The sequence below is a fragment of the Diorhabda sublineata genome, chromosome 1 (assembly GCF_026230105.1).
Source record: "Diorhabda sublineata isolate icDioSubl1.1 chromosome 1, icDioSubl1.1, whole genome shotgun sequence".
In the NCBI taxonomy this organism is placed as follows: Eukaryota; Metazoa; Arthropoda; class Insecta; order Coleoptera; family Chrysomelidae; genus Diorhabda; species Diorhabda sublineata.
Window position 1 is genome coordinate 36,975,193 of NC_079474.1, and position 23,470 is coordinate 36,998,662.

The window sequence follows — 23,470 nt, forward strand, 5'->3', positions numbered from 1 at the left end:
ATGAATTGATTATTATCACTACAAATTCTCATATACCTCTTTATCGGTTAAAAATATACCTGTCACGATATCCATTTTTTCGATCATCGTTTAGCTAAATCAATTTGTACATCTTTATTAAAAATTTATGGCGTGAAAATAATTTTAACAAAATTTCGACGTATCAATCGATTAAACAACTTAAAATTTCATTCTTCAACAAAGACCTTTCGACACAAAAACGTATCAGCACATTAACGTGAACCTATCTTAATAGTCTAACAATGAGGTAAACAGTTGAAGTGGTCGGTAACAAATGAAGATTAATGTTCTTGCATATTCCCATGAGGTCCTAAGAGGCCGTGTGTTGGATTCCAGCCGCCTACAAGCGCGCGTATTCAGGCAGGGCTGAGGATCTTAATTATTATATATTATAAATATAATATCAATCATTAGAAAGAACGTTCATATATTCATTTCCAGTGTTATAATAATTTCAGCTAAACTTCAAATATTCTATATAGTTCCCAAACACCTGGCAAACTTTGAAATTCCTTCGTCAAAGAATTATGCCACATACGATCATAGCTACCTAGTAATGTGCACCTGTGCAGTGTCTCATTGGTCAGTTTTCGTTTCTGATGAAAATCATTAAATAGGACGTATATGTCGAATGGAGAAAAACCTCCCATGTTCATGAGGTTCTTAAATGCGATATGCCGTAGGTATATGTTGGGGCATTATCAGAAAAGATTGAATTTCTATATTTCAAATTCTCTTTTCTTACTTTTAACTATTTTACGCATCACTTGACAATGCAGCTCAGAAAGAGCCTAGGGAAACATCAACCAAAACAACACTTTGTCGACCCAAACACCAGTTTCCAAAATTTGTTTGCATTTCTCTACGTTTTGAAGATACCTTGTGTATCCTCAAATCATCAACTGATATTTTGTCTCGCAATTCTTGCAAATCTTGCATAAAATTGATGACAACCCAGGTAATCTATTTCTTGGATGAAACAACAGCTTAGAAATTTTCTCATTGTGATCACTGGACAGAGTCTCCAAATATATACCTGATCAACGCGCACCCAGCGGCGTCAAGCAGATGTTTATTACTTTCTTAATAGCCCCTATTATCAGTTTAATTGTCTGGAGTGTTTTCTCCAGTAAGACTCCATCTGACTCTTAGCGTTTCTCCAGTAAGTATCAGATGGAGTCTTACTGGAGAAACACTTCAGGTCCTAGACAATCCAAAAGATTCATAAGAATATCAGCTAAGACTTCTGAAGAACTTCTCATGATAAGCACAAACGACATGAAACTGGTGGTCAGTCTTCTGCCAGGTTTCCTCCCCGTCAAATACCAGTTTAAGACGATGAGCATGGCAGAGGACGACAACTGCAGGCTCTGCGAGCAAGCCATGGAAACAGCAGAGTATCTACTTTGAGAATGTCCTGTCTTGTCTTTTTTGCTAAAACCTCTGGGTACCTTGAAAAAGTAATACTAACACCTTTGGAAGTGGGACATAGAAACCTCAAAAAACCTACTTTGGGAGGAGTTTATGTGTTTTGGAAGCTGAACAATAAGATGTAAAATAAATCTTCTAGGTAAAGGAGCAAAGCCAAAACAAATGCCCATTAATTGCTTATAGAAATATATATATATATATATATATATATATATATATATATATATATATATATATACAATATTCTCAATAGGGTTATTTTTAAACAATTATGTCCAATGCTTGGCTTGGCGTTAGGATGTTTCAACGGCAATATACTTCTGAGTATATTTTTTTGTGATCACTTGAATTATAATTCTCGTGCGTCACTGGTCGCTCGCACTTTTATATCCATTTATTTCAAATTTTTGACAGTTTCTTCTATTCCTCGCTGTGCTTTTGAGTGCTATTGTGAATGAATATATACCAAGTGAATGAACACTATACGATTTTTCAGTATATTCATAATATATCTTTATTTCATTTCAATTTCCATTTTTTTAAAAGAACCGTGAGTTTATGATATTCGAGTAGTATTGTGGGGCCGTTTGAGGTCACATAAATTATGTTTTTGTATTTTGTAGAAGATTTCTCAGCACCAAATGGACACAATGCGTGTATTGAGACGTTTCTAAAAGTGAACCCGTGTAAGACTATTTACCCGCAAAATGTCATAATGATGTTAAATATTGAAATAAACAGTGGCTCGTAATATAAAGAATTTGTTTTGAATATTTATCAAAAATATGAAAAAAACATTGAAAAAAGTTGCAAATAAAGAATATATACATTACAGTTTCTTATTAAAATGACATATTTGCGATCGAAAAATTGTGAAAAAATTGGGATAACATTTTTCATTTATTTTCCGACCACGATTTAGAAAGTGTTTTTTTGTAAAAAAAGTGATTAAGGATAATTTGGCAGGAAATTTTAATTCCTATCCTTTTTCCATATTTTTTCATGTTTTAAATATTTAAATCCCCATTATTTATATATAAGAATATTTGTTAAATTTTACGACAGTCATCATATTGACATAAAACGAATATATGAGACACTAAAGGTATCTTCTTCCCCAGAATTTTCGCTAACGAGTTCATCCTTCTTATCCTCTATAGTTTCCTTTCATTCCACTCCCATATTCTCAAGTGTCTGTTATCCCAAGTTCAATGTTTGTTTTTCATTTTAGACTTGGTTGTCTTCTTCATTCTCTCCCAGGAAGTTCCATTACAATTCCGTTTTGGCCACTTGTGTTTTGGCATTCTATGCAGCGGAGTGAAGAAACATGTTGAAACGAGGGAATAGATATGTGCGTTTATTTAAGCCTTCCACGATCAAGTGTGATTTTGAAGTAGAAATATGTATTGATATTTGTTATTTAGAAAGCTCTAGAAGACCATGTCAACCAATCGATTTAATTGAATATGACAATGTATGTCCAATGTTTATTAAGAGGATCATTGTATAAATCATCTGGTTTTAATTCCGAATGCTGGTGTATCAAGTAACAATCATTTCCAATAGGTGATTTATTTGTACTTCTCAAAATTTTCACTTCCATAAAAAAATAAGTGAAATATATAAATGTCCATCTCCATTCCTCCACCTATGTATTTACTATAACAGAGAATTATTAACTCTACTTTTAAAGTGACTTCTGATATAAGGCAAATCATTGTAAATTTTCACAAAACTTTAGTGAAATTCAATTTTAATGGCATTTTACAAATATTGTATTATTCTTTCATACAGAACTGCATTCTATGGTCCATTCATCTTTTTAAAATAAATTATACACTGTCATCTTTTATATTATTGTTCGTCATGATATATGAGATCTTTTATAATATACTTTCTACGAAATTTGATTTTTTAAAATAGATGTTCATTTAAAAATTGTTATTTGATGAATAAACTAATAATTACAATGTAATTTATAAAATTATTGGATTACTAAAGAAACTAACATACGTATGAAATTGTAAACCGAAAAGCATAATATGCTAGCTCCATCTTATTTTGTATTTTTTTAAGAATGATGTTCTATAATATTATTTAAGTTACTGAAATTGGAACAGAAATAGAAAAAAATACGAAACGATTAATGTAAATCCAACTTGGCATCGTAGGCCAGGTACAAGCCGATTTCCCGTGCAATTTTTTATAATCAAGGTCGATTTTCTTGAAAATTGGTATGAAGGTAGTATTTAACACCTTCTTCAAAACCTACCCTCTACCGAAAAGTGCTTTTGCTCTGGGGGTGAAAGCCGCCCCTTCTTGGAGATAATAATCTCATAGGTCGATAGATTGAGTGATTCTACGCAACTTGTACTCTAAAAAGTGTCTTTTTTCACCGTTTTTTATGAATAACTTAAAAAGTTTTCATTTTATCAGCAAAAGCATTGAGAACAAAACTGTAACTGAATAAGGTTTTTCGTTTTTTAAGGACGTCAATAAATTTAGTAACAACTGGGTTATTGCTCGTTGAAGGATGGCTATTTATGGGGAACCCCGAAATTGAAAATCTTTAAGCTTAAATAACTTGAAATTGATGAAATTGTTGGAAAAAACTCAAGAGGTCTTTTTTAAAACACATATAAAAACCTTTAATATGAGCAAAATTCTTTTACATAAGAGTTGACTAATTTGTATTAAAATAAGGTTTCTTCTTTTTTCTTTTTTTGCAAAAATGTGATAATTATACCCTCGCCATAACCACCCTAATCCTAATCCACTTACAATTAACTTTATTCATGTATTATTAATATGATACATATGGTTGGACCGGTTTTGAATGCTTATTTTAGACAGAAAAAATAATTGATTCAATTGATCACTTCATTTTCGTAATGTGCAAAAAATGAATTTTTCTTAAATAAACCAAAAACTATTTTTGTAGTGTTTTTCTTGTCAAAATTTTACTTAACTTTCTCAAAATGGTGGTATCGATATTTAGGACTCGATGTCACTACTAGTTTCATTCCAAAACATGGCTCTAGAAAAAAAATGTCTCAGAAAGCACCGCAGGCTTATTTAATAGTGACACCAATTTTCTCTCAATCAGTAATTTTATTCTTATGCCAAGAATTATTTTTCAGTATATAAAAACGTATTTTTTAGTTTTTTGACTGATGTTTTTCCAATTTTTAATAACCACCTTGTAAAGCGTGTTTTTTAGTGTTTTTAAGCAGTATTATATTTTCATTGTCTAGTTCTAAATTTTCTTTTTATATACTAGGCTTCTTCTATATATCGAAAGATAACGAATATTTCTTACAACTCACCCCATAGGTAACGTAAGTTGAGCAAGGGTATGGGACAACTAGAGATGGAATAAATTTTCTGTTAAATAATCAACTATTTATATAATTATCAATACAGCGTATCTTAGTGAGAAAATATAGCTTAATCGTCATTCTCATTGTTGTAATTGACATAAACGAAAGTAAGACCAGCACCTGGCGCACATTTTGTAAACGTCCATTACTTGCAAACTTGATTTTAGATCCAGGTATCTACTGGTAAACTTTCAGAATAGGAATTGTAATAAATTACACAAAAATAATTATGAGCGTTGCCTTTCTACATCTTCTAAATTTGTTTATGTCGCGGTTTCAAATTTTGTATCTGCTTATTTATTTCCTGCGATGCGATGCAGTTATAAATAAAAGATGATTTAATTTAATTTGGATTTTGTATATATTGTGATGATACAACTTCTTTTTTGTTTGATAATGGTAGTAGCGCCAATGTTCTGCATTGGTTATTTTAAAAATTCAGCATTGATTTTTGGTGATACTGATTTTGATTGTTTATTTTGCCTTTTCCTAATCAGTAACAAAGCGTTTTGCATATGGTAGCTCCAGTAAGTTATACATCTTATACGCCTGTTTATGTAAAAAAATTCCAATTACTACGAAGAAACTCATTTTCTAAACCTCAAAAATAATTTACCTTCAAATTTTTAATTTCTCTATGATGATGTCTTTCAGAAACACGACTCTATAATCAGTGTGTTCACAAAGTAACATAATTTACTTATAATTTTGTGTAAGGTTAACAAAAAGTATGTTGAATAAATTTTTTTTAAATAATTCAGGTTATCTGTATAAATCGTTTGTAAGCATATAGGCTTCCTCATCATAGTCAAATATAACATATTTTTGAATAGTACACCCTTTATTTCTATGATCTCTTTCCAAATCGGCGAGGTGTCCTTAAGATTGATTTTTTCGAGGGTAGTTATATAATAAACTATAAACGGTACAGTCAAAATTTGCACAAAACGGTTTAAAACCAGTTCTGATAAAAGTTAACTAACCAAAATTTTGTTTTTGCATAACAGCACCCGACCTCGATAAACGAACTACCCTGAAGACCTCTTTAACTGAATCAAATGAGTTTTTCTCATAAACTTCATATTTCAAAAAATGAGAAGCCGACAAATAACCCAGCTCGTAGTAATACACCCTCCTGATGAAACCTAATATAATTGAAATTGTTATTAACAGCATTTCTTATTGTAAGCACTATTTGATTTCTCAACAAATCTAAATACTTCGTTGCTGCGTTCAAATTGGCTTTTACAAAAAATTGTCCAATAACGGGGGTGCCTTTGTCTATGTACTACGTTACCAAATCTATTCAGGATTACTAACACCTCCAATATTAAAATTTGCGACGATCAGCTTCAACTTATGCTTATGATTTTACGAAACTGCATTTTGCGGTCATGATCAATTTAGATGATTCTTGTATCAGTGTTATTTATAAGGAAGAAACCAATGTTATGCACGGCCTTTTGTAAGCCAGCTCTTGATAAATTTTTACTTCTTTACTAAGTTTGACAATTTTATAAGCTGCAGTTTTAGTAATTTGGTATCAATCATAAATCCTTTTACGATTATCGTAACCTTTGACTACAAGAATTATTATTTTTTTTGCCAGTAAACATAATTACATTTCAAAAGTAGGAAACTAGTTATAATAAACAGATTTTGTCAATGGCAATAATTCATGATATTTCAATAAAATTACTGACACAAAAATTCATGCAGATGACCTAGGTGATTTGAAGGAATCTTTTGATTTTTTTTTTAATTAGATTTTAATAAAAAGTTCATCATCTACACATAGCGCACAATGTATGTATCAGCAAGAAAATTTTGGCAAGAGGGAGATTTCTTACTTTTGTCGATTGAATATGTTAATTCTATAACATAATGTCCAATCGTTCAAAATAAATCACATTATACTATGTTGGCGCAAGTAGATGGTCCGAGGCTGCTATAACGATGACATGTGCTTTTACTAATATTGATTTTGCCATTTTACTCATTTATATCTTGAGTTATACTTTTTTCGCAGACTAGTGCTGTTGAAAGTCGAATTGCGTAGCAGTTCTCGGACTGATATATTTGTGGTAACCACAAGTACAACAGAAAATTTGCTACCTACTAAATCAAAATACATTCCCTCCTCCTTTATTCTTGAATAACCGAAAGATAAAGGCAATAAAATCAAAAGTTGTTGGAAATAAGTTGGTTGTTATTGGTATGTTCTTAAAACTAAAAGATCCTGTACTTTACACTGGCCAATCATGATCAATAGTTTTTGTGAGTGAAGTGGGGAAGTGACATTTACTAAGAACTACAAAAACACTAGAAGAGTGTAAATCAGTTGAAGTCGACGAAGGCTACATCGCCGACAACATAAATAACAAGTTACAACTAAGAGGTGATTTTGTGGAAGTCATAACAAAATAATTATACCATACAAAGTCTTAAAAAATATTACAACGACAACTATCACAGAAAGAACTACTTATAATAAGACGTCTAAAAAAAATCCAGCTGTATCTCTGAATACCTAATATACTCAGTTGTTTCTTGATAGTGGTAGAAAAAGTATAGTATTCTATTCGCGAGTAACGGCTATTACTCATTAGGAAGAATTATACCACTCTCTAGACTTGTAGTGAAAAAATTATCCTCAAACTTAATAGCAACCTTCACTCTGTTATTATATAATATACTATTATTCGCAAAATCGAGCGACTTGTTGAACGAAACACATCAGTGTTCCTCAATCTTAGAAAATTATCCAACAATGGTCGTATGACCAAATCTATATTTTCAAATAAAAAAAATCATTGAAAATAGAGTAGCAACGATTTTCATTGAACAGCAACGCGACATTTGGCAACATCTCTGCAAATGTTGTTACCATTGTGTAAATCATATCAAACGACACAATTTTCTAGATACAAAGGAGGTATGTTCTGTTAGGGGTAGGTTCAGATTAGAAATAAACCTGTTGTAATGTTGTAATAAAATATCGGATTTGTTAGATAGAAAAACCATAATTTGTGGTTCCAATTTCTTCATCAGCTGGATCTTATGAAGCCTACCAAAATTTTCCAACAATGATTCAACTCTTTCGATCGTCCGAACTGTAGTGTCATCCTTCATTTTCTTCTTATGGTAGCGCCTGATGCTGGAAACTAACATGGCTATTCTGATTTTGTTGGCTGCTGCCTGGAATAATTCTTGCCAAGAGTTTCTTTCTCATCCTGACTCTTTTAGACGGTATATTTTGACTCGAAGGATTAGTTAAAGCAAGCCATATCATTTTCATTTTTGACTGAAATATTCAAATTTTATTTCTGATGTTATCATTACTACCACATGTGTTGTTGTTGAGCTTTTGTAGTACTTTGGAATATTCTCAATATTTTTTTATATAGCAGCATATAAAGATTTTCCAGTTTCTTCGTCGACTCTTCAGCTTAGAGTTAGAGTTAACTCTTTCTTAACTGTCTCTAAACATGACTGTGTCATGTGCATACCTTATATTCTTGAACCTTTCGTAATTTATAGAAGTATAACTATAGTATACTAGTATAACTATTTTCGAAAGCCTCATAACTTGTTCTGAACAAAGGTTAAAAATTGATGGGGATGATATACCGCCTTGTCTTACCCGACATCGAATTTTCATTGAATTGTTATTTCTCTTGTTAGTCTAATATTGAGTAAATGGGTTGCAATAGAGGTGCTGTATCATTCGAATAAATTTTTCTTCTAGGTCAATAGATCGTAATATTAATATTAGCTTGTCGTGTTTGACGTTGTCGAATGTTTTGCTGAAGTTAATGAAGTAGACGCAATCGTTGTACCCTTTATATAAATAGCCTTCCATTGTCTTTTCGAAGAACTTTTCTTGTCAAAATTTAAATAGAAACCCACACCTGAAACTTGAACTGGAAAGGCTATCGGAATGAAACACTTATAAAGAAACAAACATTTAATATTTTGATTTGCCTATTTACATTATTGTACAATAAAATTAAATAAAATCTTTGTACAGAAAAAAAACATAATTACAACATATACAAAAAAGAAAATTGCTAATCAGTCTTATACAAGTAGATACAGAAACTGTGGAAACTGCCCAACACGTCAACGATTGCAATGAACGAGAAAAGGAAAAATTCAGAAGAGAAAATGCTGGGCAACATATCACTGTTCGAAATAAACATAGAACTTTGGAGATATTTCTAGTAATTATTAATGGATATTTGAAAATTCGAAGTAACATTTATAATTATTATGGAAAGCTTTAACTTCTCTTGTTAATTGAAAAGACGATACATCAACGTTTGGTTGATTGTGGATAAAAATTTCTCGTTAAAAGTATCTCCAAGTTATGTTAAAATATCTTTTATTGGTAATCGTATACCAAAACTGATTCAATCATATTTTAAAATTGCCATTTTTTCCAAATCATTCCATTTATCTAGTATACTTTAACATCCACCCGATTTCAGTGGCAATTGATATTTGCAGAAAATCACAAGGTACGTTTTAACAATTTTTAAATTTTAATCATCTTTTGGTCACTGGGGTATATTTAACATGGGAGGGGAAAATGCAAAATTTGGAGGTCTATGTGCCATAGCTGCCAAAAAGGGCGACACAAGCGGGCTACCGCCGTGGAATAAACCGAAGCTAGGTGGAAGAAGAGGTCTGGCTGATAGACGGAGTTTCTCCAATTCTGCTTCTTGAAGTCGTTTTGCTTTTGCTCGACGATTTTGAAACCATATTTTTACCTGAAATAAAATATTTTTTAAAAAAATAGCATTATTTGAAAAGTGGTGGATTCGCCAGAATAACAGCCGCCATATATATAAAAGTGTGGATTCATGCTTTTCAATAAGATTTTTGATTTACCTGGGTTTCCGTCAGCCTGAGTGAACTCGAAAATTCAGCCCTTTCAGCTATACTAAGGTACTGTTTATCCCTAAACTTTTTTTCCAACGCTAATAATTGTTGGGTGGTGAAAGGAGTGCGGGGTTTTCTGTTTGGTTTGTGTTTTCTTAAGGCGCATCTGACTATTGGTGGCCCACCATTTGTTGTAAGGTTTTGGAGATTAGCTGAAAAATATAAAAATCACATTGAATTCATTTTTCTCTTTCATTTTGATTTAAAAGTAATCAGTTAAAACTATGAAGCTTGTATGTACATATGTAACAATCTATCCCAAAATCAAAATTCGTTTAATAATTTTCACTTCTATTTTTATTAATCGAATTTGAACGAAATATTCAGTCGCATATTTATTCGTTTATATAGCAATTTCAAACAGTTTTTGAACGATGAAGAATGAAGAAATCGATTTATATAAACATCTTATGGCAATGTTTGAGAAAAGTAAATAATTATTATAACTTAACGATGAGAAGTAGAAAAATGTTCATTGTATAATTAATAAATGTTACAATCCTAATGTTTTGTTAATTCTTAAATACTCATAAATACGATAATTATTTCAATGGATATTCTAAATTAATTAGAGCAGTTCATTTTCTGAATTATATAAAATAATTATTTGAAATTGAAATAGGATTAATTAAACTCCAATTGATTTGCCAATTATAACGAAATAATCATTGTCTGATAAACTGTAATGTAACCAATCAGAAAATACGTATACTGTGAAAGTATTCTGCAATTGCTAGTAACTAAGTCAATTTATGAGATCAAGTAATAGTTTATGTATATCAGAAATGTTGTTAGTTTGTTATTGGGTCGTAAACTGTTAGAAGGAATTATGTATTGTTGTTTCAAGAACGGGTTTTTAAAACAGATAAGATATAAGATCGTGCTTTCAACTAAACGTTAAACATTTTCATTTATACCGTAAGATCAGGAAGTGTTGGTAGAATTATTTTTAAAAATCACAAATACTAGTTATTGAATGAAGGAACTAGAATATAACCTCAACTATTTTTCTTTTTAATTAACAATATCAAATATCACATATACTAAGTGTAATCAAAATGAAGCTACAAAAATCAGTTCAACATTTCAGTGAATGTAGCTGAAAACATGAACGTAAAAAATATAATTGATTCTCTAAAATATACTGGCTTGTATATATAGTGCGCTTTTAAATCCATACGACAAAATTCAGAAGGTTATTGCTTGTATGAAATTAAGAGGAGTCTTTCTTATAACAAAATTTCCTCAGCTCACCACTTTCCACCGTTAAAAGGTGTTGAATAAAATGAGTTATTTTCTTCCTAAACCGTATTAAATTTCACATCTTCACTGTTTTCCGCACAATTTATTGAGAAAATTAAAAATATTGATGTTTATTTTTTCTTTCTGCAACTATTGGTTTTGGAAAAAAAAATTACAATACAAAAGGATTTTAAGTTATAATTTTATTGCAGAAAACTTAATCTTGGAAGAGTTTTGATATGAAATAAAGAAATGGTTACTAATTCATCCCTGTATAATGTAACAGGAATATTGAAAAAATACCCGAAGCTAGTCCTTTTTAAGTGCACGAAAACTACAGAACTTCAAGTTTGTAGCATTACTTAATTTCAGTCCACCTTTTAAGGGTGATATCTCGGAAAGGGATGGGCTGAAGAAATTTTGTTATAGCAAAGACTCATCTTAATTTCATTCGAGCAATCACCTCCTGATTTTTGTCGCATTAATTTAGAAAATTGCATTATATTATAAATGCTTGTTTATGTGTATAAAATATTAAGTATGTATTCAGCGACATGACTCATAATTGCAAATACGCGAAATGTATTTGTATATACATTCAATTTTCTCTTCATTTTCTAATTTGTTTTTTCTTAGTTTTAATGACAAAAATATGTATCTAGTGAAACTCGATATTTTTCAAGCCCTTATTTTATCCGAAAACGGATATGTCTTAAAGAGTCAGTTATATAATATCCAAACACTATTTATCTCATTGTATTCGCAAAATTCTCCTCATTTTTTAGTATAATATAGGATGATATTTAGCAAAATTCTCTCTAGTTCTCTTATCAATTTGCTTCATTGTTTGTTTATGAATGAATCACACACAATTTTGTTTTGAATTTCGATGTACTTATACACCTAAAATCTTTTTCAAACTTAATGTATCATATTCTACATTTTTCTATTTTGATTAGAAAACCCCAATACAACTACAATAATCAATTAAAATAAACAATGTAAGTTCCACGTGAAAACGAATATTTTTACACTTACTTTTGATATTGAGCTTTTTTTGACACTCAATATATTGATATCATATATTTAGAAATTCATTTAACTGTGAGACGAATTTAAATTAGTTTAGAAAAATTATGTTATACTATCAGAATATAAGTATAATGAAGCCTCATAAAGGAAAGAATACGGGAAGGAATTTCTAAAAAAGGTTTTATTGTAATAGTAACAATAATAAGTCTCCTTTTAATTTCCATTCCACCTCACTCTCTTCTCGTTTTGTTAAATATCTTTAGTTATACAATTTGTTACAAATATCGATAACACAAAAAAATGCTCATGACAAAGTTTTTACTTCGATTGAAAATAAGATAAATAGGTTAAGATTGTTTTGGTATATCGCAAACTATTCAAAAATGCCTCGTCTCGTCTCTAACCATTTTTAATTTAACAATAGATCTCAAAAATATACTAGTCTGTATTTAGAAAGAAAAAACATATCTGGGTATCTCTCTAGAAACTGGAGAAAAGAATTATAAACGTAGTTTCAATGAATTTAGTAGAACATTTTATAGAATTGATTCTACCTTTGTTATTTAAACCAATTGATTCTCTTGATTCTGACATAATTCTGTAGTTTAGTAAATATAAATTTGTTTTGTATAGTGTATACTTAGTTCGTTTATTAAGGTATTTACTCTATATTTAATTTCATTTATTAACAGGTCCACAAATAGAAAACTCTATTTTTTCCGACGGCCTCATGATATGATTGAAGCGATAGTAAAGTTTCTACAAACATTTTTCATGATTTCATAATGCTAGCTTTGAAGATTCATGAAAACTGAGTTTTTTGCTATTTCAGCTTTCATTTTATTCTTACCTATGAAAACTACGTGAAACAATGACCATAAAAATCAATTAGAAAGGGATAAATAGAAGAAATAGTTTCAATAATATCCAGTAAATTGAATTGAAATTTCGTATATACATAGATCAAAAACTTTTTGTGTTTATTATTCATAACATTTCAATCTTCATCAAACTTATCTTAAATAAGTTCTAGCGAGGAAAGTTGACAAGTTTTAGAATATAATTTTTTGTTCTAAATCAATTTATTTCCTCGTAATATACAGATTTCCAAAACATTTTATATTTTGGCATCTCAAATCTACTAGTTCTAACTAATATAAGTGAATATTACCTTGGGGAGAATTTGATCTAAACCCGTTGGGTCCAATCCATTGAAAGGGCCATTGGGGATGTCCTGGTAACATTCTAGGTATAGAAGGATGCAGAGGTTGCGGAATAATGACGGTATGTGAAGAATTCGGACTTAGACTCTCCCTTCCGTCAGTATCATCGTCATCTACGGTAATATTTTCATCATCTTCGTCGTCTAATCGTTCACTTGAAGTATCTAATCTACTATCGTCGATATCTTCATCGTCTATTTGATGATTTTCATTGACTGAGTTGTGATTAGATAATAAAGATTCTACGCTAAAGGATATCTTAGCTTTAATTGCAGTTTTTGAGTCTTCCATAATTACAAAACTTTAACACTATCACAGAATGTTTTTAAACGCGTTCAATTTAACACTTAGAAAAAACCACTTCTTTTAGGATGTCTTCTTGCTAACACTGCGCTCAAAGTTAAACTGGTCTGTCTGCATCGACGGGAGTGGGACCATGCTTTCGGTAGGCGGTACGCGTACGTTACCGAAACTCCGCCTACGATTTATTGGTTGAATAAGGAGGTACAATTGACGACCCTATACTAAATTTTGTGCTGCTGAATGATCCTGGCATGATTTAAGCTTATTATATCATTTGTCCTTATGTGTCTGATATTAATTCAAATTGATTAGGATTATGCTGTTACTGTTACGTATGGGAATTGATTATGATTGGGAAGAGAAGGGCCTCAGTTGATTCATATAGTCGATTAATAACTATACAGTATTGGACAAAATTTAGGAATTTCAATGTAATCATTTTAATTTACTTACTTACAATCTACCAGTATCAATTTCGCCATGAATTATAAGTGACTTAACTGTTTCAGTAGATTTCCACTCTTTGAATACAATCATTAGAATAAAAATCGATTGATATCGAAGCAAAAGCCTCAAATTACTTATAATTCTGAATGAAAATATCGGAATTTCTTTTTGTGTACTTAATTAGAATGAATTGAATAAAAAATAATACCATACTATTGGTTAATATGAGAAGAAGCTACCTTTGTTTCCTTTGATTTTTTCAACTGGAGTTCATTAGGAATATCGGTGTTTTTATATGTGTCTTTTATATTGATGACTTAGTACGTTTTTATAATATTTTTTAAGACATTGGAAACAAAAGTTTAAAGCAGTGGTGGCAACAAGGAAAATTCAAGCGGAAGGTAATTAGTTATTAAGCCAAAGACACAGTGTTGGTGTAATCGTTCCAATAAAGGGCATTTGACGCTTGCAGATCGTTTGATCATGTCGTCCATCTGCGTGGTATATTGAGGGAAGCAGTAGAAAACCAACATATGCCAAAAGGTGTGTGAACAGTTTCTTATCCTGCCGAAAGATTATTGTTTTACTAGACGCATTATTACTTGCGGGGAAACATGAATTGATCTTATCAACCCGAACATTGAACATCAGTGGTTAGATAAATGACATGTCCGGTTGCAAATAAAGGTCGATTCAAGAAGCAAATCTTGTCGATGTGTGCATGGTAGGATTATGAAAATAAATGTAGGTACTTCGAAATCTTTCCAGATGGTCGAGTTATAAGTTTGAAGTGTGTAAATGTACGAAGTTTTATCAGATAAATACCCATGTTTAGTTAACCTAAAATAGGTTCTCTTACAACAAAACAATGCTAAACCACATATTGCGAAAGTTACGCAGAATAAGATCGAAGAACTTGGTGGTATTGAACTTCTACCACATCAAGGATTCGATCCGGACCTTGCACCGTCGGATTACTATTTAAGAAGTCAGGTCCACGGCGAAATTTTTGCGGAGGAAATAGTTTTACCAAAGCCCTAAAGAGCTTACCGATCATTGAGTGGAAACCATAGTATATGATGGGCTATTTCGAATATTAAGGCTTTCTTTTTGTATGATTATTTAAGTGAACATTGGAAATCGTCATAATTTATGAGACATCCTCTATATTTCACTTATATTTTATTTGTTAGGAAAAAATTATCCAAAAATTTCTTTTTTTGACTGTATCTTCAATTCGTAAGTTTCTTTGTCTTATTTTTTGTTGAAGACTGAATGAGCACAGTAATACCATAAAGTGTGAACGTTTTAAATTCTTTCACTGCTCCCGAATTCACAACATAATCGATTTTTCAATCAATTATTAGTAAGTGACATTTATATGTGATCAACTTTCTTCTACATTTCTGTATCTACGAGGACCGTTTTTTTCTCAGCCTCCGATAGGCTATAAATAATACAATAAAACAATAATTTTATTACCAAAAAAATTGGTACACTTACGGACATAATCACCGAAGAGATTGAGACATTTATCATATCTGTGGACAAGCTTTTCTATACCCTCTGTTTTCTTTAACCATTCTCTCACCTCGTTGAACCGATTCATCTGAAACACCATTTCCCCATAAACACGTCTCATTATTCGATGGATTTCTGCAGCACAATGGCCTTCTGCCTGTAGAAAACGAATCATATTTCGCAATTCACACTTGGCGCGATCATCAATAATAGCGGACATGTTTACGGGGCTGTAGCACAACGCCGACTGACCCCTGAATGTCAACAATGGCGGAGTGTGTAGTGCGAGAGCTTCGCAGTCGCCTACAGCGCATGCCCGCTTTCTTCTGCCCGCGTAGCGTCTTCACGTAGCGATCGGAGGTTGAAAAAAAACTGCCTCGTATATATTTTATATAGGTATAGTATAAGTTTTATAATATAGTATGAGTATATATAAGTATAAGTTTTTTAAGCAAAATTGACTTTTTATTCAGGTTCTAAATGAGATTCAACAATAGTAAGTCGGGTTCAAGGACCATTGAGCTATGAAACTATTTTATCTTGAGTTATTTTACATAAAATTTTAAAAAATTAAATAAACTTAATTGAAACTAATATTATAAAATGACATAAATGCAAAATACAACATTATTTCATATATATTATTCAATTTATGCGATGTTATCAAATAATCAATCATATCATCAAATAATTAATCATATGTATTATTATGAAGAAAACATAAGAAAGTCACAAAATTCCAAGTCGTAGGTTAACTAGAATTTCCTGTAATGTTTAAAACAAACAGACAATCTAAAAGTCAGTAAAACAAAGCTTGTGAGTTTATTATCAGAAATATGTTAAATTATTGATTAGAACCAAAGTAAAAAACATAAAATTTGTAATAATCTTTTTCAAAGTAAGTGAAAGTACTTTTTTCAGATTTGCATTTATCTTCACTGTCTTACTTCTGCATGCGAAGAATAGTAATTATTAAATCGGATCAATCTTAGTCCACTTGACCCATTTACAATCTACATTCTTTTTAAGTGCTTTGAAGAAAATTGTCCGAGATTGATAAGTAGTAAGACCTCAAATACCCAGCCTTAGTTTTCTATTAGGTTTATAATTTCCATGTAGTTCATCGCCATTGGTATTACTGCGTCTCGTACAGTTTGTAAAACTACTTCTTGTAATCTGCAATCTTTACTAAATATTTTCAGTTTAGGCCTCCATTGATTTTTAGGCTCTCAACTCACCAATTGTGTGTTTTTGTATGATATTACTCTATCTATTGACTTTTTGATTTCATGACCTGTAAATCTATTTGGCTACATATTTAGTACTTATAATTACATCTTCTATCCATTAATGTATCGTTTTATCTGACAGTCCAAGTTCCAATATTGCTTTCTCTGCCTCACTAGGTATTTTGGTTCCTTTGTTAATATTCCCTCTCCGGCATGTATAAGTATATCTATGCATTAAAGTCATTGTTATGAGGATAAACAGAAAAAATTGTCTTATTATCGATTATTTTAATGTAATTGAATATAGTTTCCCAAACGATATCCATACAACTGTAGGTGTTTTAACCATTTCAATTACTCGTTTTCTTCATTTAATTGGATTGAATCAAATTGATGAATTTTGAAACTTCTGTTAAAATTGCATAGAAATATTTTGACTTGTTATTGTGCACACGTTTAAAGATGTATTCCGTCATTCTTGTAAAAATATTGTGAGTATAACTGAATTCATTTATTACGATTACTGAATTTAAAATTAAAATGAAAACATATATAGTGGTGTTGTTAATGAATCAATAATAGTCTGTGTATTAAAATACAAAGCCTTGTCACGATTGACTAAATTATGACATTTGTTCATTATTCAAAATACCAACGTTTATTATAAAATTTGTTTTTTTCGCTTTATACATACGTGGGTATGTACAATGTATATCGTGCTTTGCGTATTGCAATATATCGCCATCTCGTTTCAGATTGTCAGAATAAGCCGTTTATTTCATATGAACCAACTAATAGCCCAGGGAAATTCAATCAAATGTTTAGTAGCGATATCAGATGAAATCAATGTGTAAAATTTGCAATGAAATTTGAGCTGGACATATTAAATGATTTAGTGGATAGTTTTTAGTTAATAGAAATACCTGGATGTAAAATTGTCGAAATTAAGATACAATATCAGTTTGTTAAACACAAATTATACGAGTTGGGTTAAGAAATATGGTCAACGAATTTTTACAAGCTGAAAGATATCGACTCATGGATAAATTTGCTAGCATGCGCAGGAGAGCTTCTATGAAAAAAGTATACAATATCATTTTTATCAAAAAAGCCCGTCGCTCCAGGAAGCATAATTCATACTGATGGCATGGCTGGCTAGCCTCGGCAATGAAAGCTACACTCATGAGTCAATGACAGAGAAAGATTTTGTTCTGATAGCGGGGTCAGGTGGAGACCTCTGAGAGCATTCTTCCGCGATAGGCATGTACTTTCAGAAGATTGGAAGGACACAATCATAGAATATATATGGCGATGGGAATGTTGTGAATCTGGACCAAAAATAGAAGACTCATTCATATCATTAATAGAAGAAATCAAAAAAGGTTTACAAATGTAAAAGTTATAGCCTTAAGTCCAATTAAAATATTTTCCACAGAAACTCTTCTGTGCATGCCTAAATCATCATCACTTTTCACACACAGAAAGATCTTGATGAGATCTATCGAACAAAGTTATCCACGGTTCGATATCTGTTAGTCTTTCTGAGATAATGGCCACTTCGTGGGGTGGCTTATCATACTTATGCCATTAAGTCTTATATATTTTATTTTTCTTTCTGTTATCGCTTGTCAATCTGCTACTATAATAGCTTTTATGAGATTGCAGTGTCTATGGTGAGATAGGAATCTCGAACAAGTTTCATTTCAGGTCGTAATAAGTTGCCAAAGCAGCTGTCAACGAACTAACATTCTGTTAATATTAATTATTACTGAAACACATTGCTTACACTACCACACAATAACATAATTACACTCTCTGACGCGCATTTCGATTACCAAGTTATCGTCTTCAGAGACTGAAGGTAAACAGAACATTGATGATGTAGTTAATTTTTAAATAATTTTTACAAGTGGTAGAAGCGCTCTCAAATTGGGAATGAGTCAGTTAAAGTCGGCACGTTCTTCGGGGTATCGAAAATGTTTTGCGATTGAGAAATCTGAAAATTGGAGCAGCTGTTTCATTTTTTATTATGAAATCCGCGCGAATAAAGTTCCTGAAAGTGTTTCTGTCTGTCCCCATCCCCTTCACTCACTATTGACTCTTACCTAATTAAAAAATGTGCTAAAAGATTGAAATGATGGTCGAGGGAATTTTAGCTAACGATAGTACATTGAAGAAGATCAAATTTTCTGTATTGTCTATAGTCGCTTTGATAATACTGCAGTGTCTATTGTGAGATGTGAATCTTGAATTGATTTTAATTTGAAAAAAGTACCAAATAAGTCCACGAAATATCAGTCTGTCAATAGTGATAATGTAGTACATTTTTAATGACTCTACACGTGGCAGGATAGCTTTCAAATTCAAAATTAGTCAGTTGAAGAAGCGAAATCTCATTCGGAGACATGAGAATTAGACCAACTGCTTCTATATTCATTACGAAAAAGTCACCTACCCGTTCCCATCTACCTTATTCACTTCTGATGGCTCTGTTCGAAGATGAAAAATGTGCTAAAAGGGTAGAGATTCCAGTCATAGCTAATAGCAAGTTACTCAAGAAGAATATCCTAGTACGTTTACATCAGAATAAAAATCATCTTATTCTATTTTTTCTTATTAACTAACCTGGTCGTCGTAATGGTTTTTTTGAGAGCTGGATTTTCAAGTAATTCATACAGTAAAATATGAAGCCGACTAATACAGAGCCAACACATTAAAATTCCAAATAATCTTAAGCTGAATCTTTTTGAAAAACCATAACTTCAAATATCTTAAAGACACTTATATTAACCCCGAAAGTGGATTTTATGCCCAATATAGACTGTTTACGAGGGAACGCGAGTGCGAGAATTAGGTCATTGCTCTTGCTTCATCTCGCCTTCAGTCGTTTCGCCTTCCTGTCGCTCCGCTTTGTGTCGGTTCTTGGGGCGTGAGTCAAAGAACAAATATAGATTAAATCGAGAGTGTGGATGGCTAGCACTCATTCAAATTCAAAATAATTAAATACCTTGATTTGAATCAATTCAAGAGTCCCATGTTGTACAGTAAAAGAGGATCTAACAGAATCGTAGTAACGGTCTCATTTTTCAGAATGAGAAAGACTCATGTGTGTATTGATAATGTACCAACAATCGCCACGCACTTCGTCCGAAGAAATGTAACAGTACAGCCCAAACACACCTAACGATTCATGAATATTGGAGCTTTTTTACAGCAATAAATGACTGAATTTACCATTTACATTTAACCACCAAAACTAACAATTTAATAGATATGTGCTTCGATAACCAAGTTATCGTCTTCAGAGACTGAAGGTAGATTGTTTCTACTTCGGCCCTAAAGACGTTATCTTGGTTATCGAAACGTCTGGCAGCCTAATTGTGACTGTTGGTATAGTGGTAACAATAAAAACGGTTCTAGAAATTACAATTGTTATTTTTCTATAAAAGTGAGTTGATGCTTCCCCAAATTTCCTGTACTACAAAATATGTGAAGGATAGCATTAAATTGATTTTATTGCCCCCTCTGTGATATAAACCGATACGGGGGGAGGAGACAATTGAAACATAGGCGGAGATATATTCTTTCCACTGCCAATCATTTAGTTGAGGGGGATAATAGGGTATTAATTTCCCCTTATCATATAAATATCCCCTCTTATTACTTGCTACGCGACACGCTCGGTTGCTCTAGTAGAAACATGATTAATTTGTTATATGGCTAATTAAATTTGAATATGTTACGATCAGCAGAACTATCCATACAGGTATCAGATATCTACAAGGACAATGTGTCAGAATAATGTATTTTCTGAGGTGAATGACACTTTCAATAGGGTGTTGTTTTAGTTTTCACGAAGTTTCTGTCAAAATTTCACATGAATATGACAGATATTGTAGAGAGTGTCAATAAAGAAAACAGTTAAAGTTGTTACGTAAAAATCTTAAAACAGAATTTCGAGTGTTTAGTAAACATTAAAAAACCGACGAAAAGTTACATGAATATCCTGTTAGGAACTGTAAGTACTCCAAATAAGGTTAATAAAAACCTTGTTCTGGGGAAAATATTTATAAAAAAAGCCATCTTCTAAAAGAAAGACTATAATTTGAGCGGACACAACAAAAATGAAAGACATGATGAGGGCAGCAGAGATGAAAACATTGAGAACTATTTAAGTTGGTGCCTAATAGATCAAATGAGAAGCAAAACTATAAGAAAAGATTTCAAGTTTCATGATATAGTACGATTTACCAGATGAAGATGACAAAACTGGAGACACCACGCGTCGACAGAATGTTGGAAGATTGATAGGCTAAATGAGCAAAGGATGAGAAACCAACCAAAGAAACTTTGGCTGGACTTCTACTTCTCAAGAGGCTGAATAGTAGAAGAAACAAGAAGTCTTAAGAAAAGAGAAAAAAGAAAAAGGAAGACCACACCACACGTTTTAATGCCGAAATAAAGAAAAAATTACGCTATTTATTGAAAAAAAAAATTCTTGAAAATACACTTGCTCATTCGTCAGCTATTTTTGCAGAAAAATTGTCCAAAATGTGATACAATTTATTGCTGTATCTGTCGTATTCTCCTGATCTGGCTCTTTCGGAATATTTTTTATTTCCTATCTTAAAAATATGGCTTAGTAACTTTTTCATTCAGAATTCACTCGCTCTAGTATGTGCAACGTGACCTAGAGGATCATGAGATCATAAAATAAAGAGAGAAATATTGGAAACATAAGAAAAATAAATTTTCTACAATATACGAAATTGACAGAAATTTGTTTCAGAAGTATCATTAATTTTATGATTAAATATGACAATAACTGTCACCATACTTTTACGTACATGTGTTGCAAAGTACTTAACCATAGGTGTAAGGAAAAATTTAATGCGACAGAGTAATAAATCTTCGTGATCTTTGCAAAACCGATATAGGATAAACCTTTCAAATAATACTAGAGCATTACCATAACATTTTTTTCTTTGTCAAGAGATTATTAAGTTATTATAGGAAGAGATTTTTCTTTTTAAATTTAATGATATGGAGATACTTTTCTATTAAAATTCTGAATAATAAAGTTTTTTACCGTGTTTGCAGTTTACATTTTTTTTGGCTTGAATATTACACTACACAATATGCACTGTTGTCTTCTTTTGCACCACTACTCTAGCTCAAACGATTTAACTCTTTTGAGACTTCCGACCATCTCACGTTGGTTCAGCAACTGGATTGTTCCGACGTTCTTGTGATTGTGAAGCTTTTCTTTAAGTTTCTTTGCAAAACATCTAGCCTTGTTTGCTAGCACCATCAATATTTATATGATTTTAATATTGCTCGAACTGGGTTAGCCTTAAAGTTGTATGCTATATGTTTATACAGGCTTGAAAAACTGTTTGTATATCATCAACTTATGTCAGTCCACAGTTTATGCTTTGTAGCGAGTATAATTGTCTATATTTCACATTTAGTTCTTTTCTGTGGCTCTGCAAATGTGGCTACTATAGTATGTTCTGTTAATGGTATATCAAACGTATATAGGACACAGAAAGAAATTGTTCAGGCTTATGTTCGAGTCCGTGATGCCAGTTCTTTATCAAATACCTACGGGAATACGCGAAGATAGCCTATAGCTAAAATTTAGCATAGATTGCGCGCAGTCCGCCAGATTGTTGTTTGACGAGGGTAAGACGAGGCTTTACCATTGAGGTAGCGAAGAAAACTCAAGTCAATCGCTAGACGTGGTTCGCTTCCATCGCCGGTCACATTCTTCTGCCACCAGACTCGTCAAACATCAACCAAGCTGGATACACACAATCTTCTAAATTTCAGCTATACACATTCTGCGCTGTACGCAATCATAACTTCCTTTCTAGACCCGGTGCTGGTGCTTTGTAAATTAATGAACGATAATTTTGTGAATTGAAAGTATGTTATACATGTTTTCAAGTGGAATCTGACGGGATCATGATGTATCTATTGCTTGTGCAGCCAATCGCCTAGATTTTAATCCTATCGACTTTTATACATTTGTACGGAGGTGATTGGATTTGATTTAGCTTTAGTATGTGAGTACAATTTTTTGTTACATTCAGTCTAACCAAATAGTAAATGTAAATACATATTATGGTGATAATTCTACTTCTTATCAATTTTGAACAAATTCGACTGGTAAATCGTATTAAGGGTGTATAGATAAGCGACCACCCTACAAGTTAAGACTCCCCGTCGTTTTACATTGTTAAATTTAAATGACGTTTAACAGTGTAAATCCTGATTAGTTGGCGATTGATGTATTGTGTGTTTCCCTAACAGAAAATGATCTGACTGACAGTTGACAACGTGCACAAGCTGAAATTTTACTCTTTTCATATTACACAAGGGAGTTGATTACAATTTTAAGAGATATAGGTATACATTTCAGTTGTCTATTATTAAAATTACTTTCGTTTAGCAGCACTGTTGGAATTATAGAAGAAATCATAAATTTTGAATAAAATGAAGAATTTTAAGCTGCAATTTTTTTCTGGCGTTTCGTGAAATGTATTGGAGTTTGTTTATTATGTATTTCTACGGTTTGAAAAGATTTCAACACCTGAATATATCAAAAATCGATTTAAAGGCACGTGCATAGTCACCAAGTATTTATTTTCAAAATTTTACCATCAGATAAGTGTCAAAAGTTGATTTCTCACTC

At 31.7% G+C, this 23,470-nt stretch overlaps 1 protein-coding gene across 1 annotated transcript; it reads right to left on the bottom strand.

The window, feature by feature from the left end:
* Nucleotides 1–8,784: 8,784 nt before the first annotated feature.
* Nucleotides 8,785–13,680, bottom strand: LOC130442449 (homeobox protein MSH-D-like). Its single transcript, XM_056776571.1, has 3 exons — nucleotides 13,222–13,680; nucleotides 9,726–9,928; nucleotides 8,785–9,604 (listed from the first exon to the last, which is right to left on the bottom strand). The coding sequence occupies exons 1-3, from the start codon at nucleotides 13,562–13,564 to the stop codon at nucleotides 9,392–9,394; spliced, it is 759 nt and encodes a 252-aa protein (XP_056632549.1). The 5' UTR covers nucleotides 13,565–13,680; the 3' UTR covers nucleotides 8,785–9,391.
* Between the last annotated feature and the right edge of the window lie 9,790 nt (nucleotides 13,681–23,470).